Source organism: Sinocyclocheilus anshuiensis, unplaced genomic scaffold (assembly GCF_001515605.1).
Source record: "Sinocyclocheilus anshuiensis isolate Anshui unplaced genomic scaffold, SAMN03320099.WGS_v1.1 scaffold210, whole genome shotgun sequence".
In the NCBI taxonomy this organism is placed as follows: Eukaryota; Metazoa; Chordata; class Actinopteri; order Cypriniformes; family Cyprinidae; genus Sinocyclocheilus; species Sinocyclocheilus anshuiensis.
The window spans coordinates 374,174-379,214 of record NW_015547666.1 but is presented as its reverse complement, the minus strand read 5'-3'; the positions used below and the strand labels follow the sequence as shown (position 1 = coordinate 379,214).

The following is a 5,041-nucleotide window of genomic DNA, read 5'->3' as shown; positions in this document are numbered from 1 at the left end:
CAAGGAGTTGTGTTGCATGTTCTGAAAGAAAGGGCCTGATCTTCTTGATGTTAAATAAAGCAAATCTGCAGGACCGGGCAGTTTTAGCAATGTGGTCTGAGAAAGTCAGCTGATCATCAATCATAACTCCAAGGTTTCTGGCTGTTTTTGAAGGAGTTATGGTTGATGTGCCTAACTGGATGGTGAAATTGTGATGAAACGATGGGTTTGGTGGAACCACAAGCAGTTCTGTCTTGGCAAGGTTGAGTTGAAGGTGATGGTCCTTCATCCAGCAAGAAATGTCTGTTAGACGAGCTGAAATGCGAGCAGCTATCGGCGGATCATCAGGATGGAATGAGAGGTAGAGTTGAGTGTCATCAGCATAGCAGTGATATGAAAAGCCATGTTTCTGAATGACAGAACCTAGTGATGTCATGTGGACAGAGAAGAGAAGTGGTCCAAGAACTGAGCCCTGAGGCACCCCAGTAGTTAGATGATGTGACTTGGACACCTCACCTCTCCAAGATATCTTGAAGGACCTATCTGAGAGGTAAGACTCAAACTACTGGAGTGCAGTTCCTGTTCCTTAATTGTTCCTTAAAATTTAATTAGCTCTTCTCCAATGGAGTGTTTTGCCAGTGTCTAATTCGTGCACAAAATGTGGATAAGCTACAGCGGGAAAACGTGAGTTTATATCAATTCCTCAAATTTAATTGATCTAATTAATTTAATTGATAATCAATGTCCAAAAAGTTGAATCAACTAGAAAAAAATAACTCTAATAATAACTAAATACATAGAGAGGTATATAGAGTGCACTATATATGCACTGTTAATGATTTTTTATTTAATGTATGTTTAAATAAATCTATCTATTATTGCCACTATTTAAACAACAAATTGGAGTAGAATGGAGTGATATAAAACTGCCTTATGTGCAATTTAAATGTTTCTATGTAGCTCAGTTTTTATTTGAGTTTGGATTAATACACTCGATTAATAAACTGTTTATTAAATAAATATTATTTTTGGTTTCTGTTTGTTTCAGTGTGTAAAATATTCATTTCAGTGCATCCCAAAAATAAAACTCTTGTTGTTGGATCACTTCTATATGACCAAAAACAACACAAATAATAGCATCTGTATGCTGTTACTACTTTAAGTTAAAATAAAAAAGGGTAACAATTTACTTGTGTCCATGTTACATGTAGTAACTACAGTAAATTACCTGTAATTAATGTGTGAATTTTTTACTCAGTACTCAGTGTAATTAATAGGACACATTAAAGTGTGATCAAAAAAGCATTAAATATCCATTAAGGAACTGAACTGTCTCACCTCTTGAACCTGAACATGGGGTTTTGGACACTGTGGCTATGGCACTGAAAGAAGAGCGCAAACACGAGCACGCTGCACCCCAGGATGCCCATCTCTGACCGGACAGAAGAGCGATCAACAACAGAACTGAGAGTGAGCCGATGCGTTTCAATCCTGCCCTGCCGCCATAAGCCACGGCAACACTCAGCGACTGCGATTCGCTCTTTCTGCTCTCCTCGCTCGCTCAATCTCTTCAACAAAGTGCCATAAAAACAGTCCACGACTCAGTCGCCTCCTCACTGAATGAAACCAGGGTTGTCCAGATACAGTGTGACACCGTCAAGCGTGATGAAGAGGAGGAGGAGGAGGAGGAGGAGGAGGAGAAAGGCTTCTTGCTTCTCACAATTTCACGAATGCAACATCAGGTTTCTGTCACAACCTGCAAAAACAGCAGACAAAACAGAAAAGATGAAAATAATACAAATAACGTTTGTAAACGTTAAAACCCTTTTAAAATATGATCCAGCAGAATCATCAGTGAGATCAATTCTTACATCCCGACCAACATTCATGAAATATACATGCAGTCCATCTCTGAAGAGACAGAGAGAGAGGGAGCACACAATAATCTAATCAAAGAGGATTCCCATAACAATACCCTCGGCTCGCTCCCTAGGAGACACAGGAAGTGAAGGGGCCTCAGCAGTGCTTCGGGACGGGGATGTCACTTCAGTAGGGCGGCACCATACTCAATATTAGGGTTGGGTATCGTTTGAATTTTATCGATTAAAAGTTTAAAAACACTGCATAGTTTTCTTTTCATAAATAAAATATAGATTAATCAATTAAATTTCTTAAATATATTCAGTCAAGATCAGTGAATGATTTTCTTTTGTTCTTTGATTAACATTAATGACAGGCAGTGCGTTTATTAGGCTGCTGTCTCTCTAACACCGAACGCACGCAGATCTAAAAATACTGTACATGTGTGTTTTCTTTCTCATCTGTTTACGTTCACGTAAGACAAAAACGGCTGTGTTTATGATGATATACTGACATAGTTTTCTGCATATTGGTCGACAAATATGAAAGAAGTCAGTTTCAGCCCGGAACAACCTTTTCTACAGTGGAAATACACGGAACGGTTCGAGAACGGACACAAACCGGGAACCTGTACCACGACCTCTGTTCTCTGTGCTCGTGCTTCGTGTGCGCTGCACGTAAACAGGGCGCAAGGTCTTTCCGTTCCTGCACTTAAATCGATTTTTAATCACATTAAAATGCGAACGCAGGAATCGTTAAGCAGAATCGAAATGCACGCATCTTATCGAATACCCGGTTCTTGGAAATTTGGAACCGGTTCTAAAATGGAACTGGTTTTCGATACCCAACCCTACTCAATATCTCTGCAAGTCTTCAGATTGAATGAGAAGCACTTAGAGGTATTCTCTGGCAGACGTTGGTGAGCTGATCTGGGTGTAGAGTTAATGAGCAGGGCTGAGCCACAGGGGATTATGGGAGGTATGACCATGCCGTGTGTTCATCCTGAGAGCACCATCAATACTGTACATCCACATTCAGTGCCAGCGGCAAGAAATTTCAATACAATCAATGGGATGCAAAAACAGATGCTCGCTGCTACACTAATCGTGACTGATATCATTTGTGTAAAGGCAGATGTCTCATGATGAAGAGGAGAGGCCTATTCAAAGAAAGACAAATAAATGACAGGAAAAACAAGCAGACGGGGAGGAACTGAGGGCTTAACGCTTTCAGCGTAAGCTGAATTAATCGCTGAAATAATCCTCTTGTCACTGATGGAAATTAACATATCGCCAAGGAGCTGTTTGGTCTTTCTGGGCATATATGATATCAAAAACATACGCAGCTTAACAGACACGGCAGACTCAGACTCTTACCTTGCATATTCTCAGGAATAAACTAGCATATTTGGATAAATTTGACATTTTTAAACAATATAACAGCATTTTTGTGTTTCATCTTTACAAATCATTAACAAATAAATAAATAAATTATAGTAAATATGGTCCAACTCTCGCTATTAACAAATCATTAACTATGACTTTTGCCTCAGTAAACTCCTAATTAGCTGCTTATTAATAGTTAGTAAGGTAGTAGGTAAGTTTAGGTATTGTGTAGAATTAGAGATGTAGAATATGCTCATGCAGAATATGTGCTTTATAAAGACTAACAAACAGCCAATATGTTAATAATAGGCATGTTAATAAGCTGCTAGTTAATAGTGAGAATTGATCCCTATGCTAAAGTGTTACAGTAAATATTAAATTAACATAAAAAAGCATATTTGGATAAATTTGACATTTTTAAACAATATAACAGCATTTTTGTGTTTCATCTTTACAAATCATTAACAAATAAATAAATAAATTGTAGTAAATATGGTCCAACTCTCGCTATTAACAAATCATTAACTATGACTTTTGCCTCAGTAAACTCCTAATTAGCTGCTTATTAATAGTTAGTAAGGTAGTAGGTAAGTTTAGGTATTGTGTAGAATTAGAGATGTAGAATATGCTCATGCAGAATATGTGCTTTATAAAGACTAATAAACAGCCAATATGTTAATAATAGGCATGTTAATAAGCTGCTAGTTAACAGTGAGAATTGGTCCCTATGCTAAAGTGTTACAGTAAATATTAAATTAACATAAAAAAATGGCACTCAATTCTGGCCATTTTACCCTTTTCAATTTAAGGGGGCCTTTACACGATGACACCATTTTCAATGAAAAACGGAATACTTTTTATGAGCTTCAACTGATTATTTACACAACAATGACATTTTGAGGGCCTGAAAACAGGTTTCGCAGTGCAGGTTTTTGAAAACAATACCGTTACAGTCTCAAAAAACGAGAAAATACAAAACTGAATTTGTGAAAACAAGCCAGGACTGTATGAACGAGTAGCCAATGTCAATCTGCTTTCGACTTTAAAAAGTCTGTCTGATATGTTGTCAATACAAGTAGGCAGCTGTCTTCTAAGCTGAAGTCATTTTTTTTAAACACTCAAAAGAAAACTGCAATCACATGCTCCTAAGCATCATTTATGTAATTTTCAAGGATGATGAAGTGATCTATAGAGCTACTTACTTTTCTAAAGCCACAGTGCGCATCACTTAAAAGACTCCATTATCCATACAAGTCATTCGTTAACCATTCTCTAACCATTTTACATAACTCATCAAGGAACTAGAATGAGCATTGTGATCCTTCCCTGCTTTAGAAATATGAAAGATTTCCACTTCTTTTCAACAATTTTTCATGGAAAGTATACAATGACAGTGTAAAGTAATTCTTTGAAAGCTGAGTGTGGACGTTGTTTGGACAACAGCTGTATTATGTGATCTCTTTATGGCTGCCGTTGATGAAAGGTTGGCTATACGAAATTATCATAGAAGAAAATAACACCCTTATTTTCTTCTGCAACTCGAATTACTTGAAAAGCTTCCTTTTGACACCAAAATATTTCTATATTAGCCATTTCTTGTTTTGTGGTTGATAATTTATCTCCAAGATTAATAAACTGAATTTAAGATCCCATCATAACACAAATCAGATTCCTTCTTCATTAAACCTTCTTCAATGCTGGATACAAATTATCATCAACTTTTAGCCTCATTAATTTCTCTGTGCTCGTGCTTATTTTTATTTAATGAGGTGCTCAGTTGTTCTAAAGAAGGACCTTTTTTTTTTTTTTTTTTTTTA

General features: G+C 36.9%; 1 protein-coding gene across 1 annotated transcript in view; it reads right to left on the bottom strand.

Annotated features, from left to right (window-relative positions):
- Positions 1-5,041, bottom strand: part of LOC107702561 (peptidyl-glycine alpha-amidating monooxygenase B-like) — a 53,317-nt gene that overhangs the window by 42,252 nt on the left and 6,024 nt on the right. Inside the window, exon 2 of the mRNA XM_016504918.1 lies at positions 1,318-1,735. Within this exon, the coding sequence (XP_016360404.1) occupies positions 1,318-1,409 (92 nt within the window). The 5' untranslated portion in view covers positions 1,410-1,735. The remainder of the gene's footprint in view (positions 1-1,317; positions 1,736-5,041) is intronic.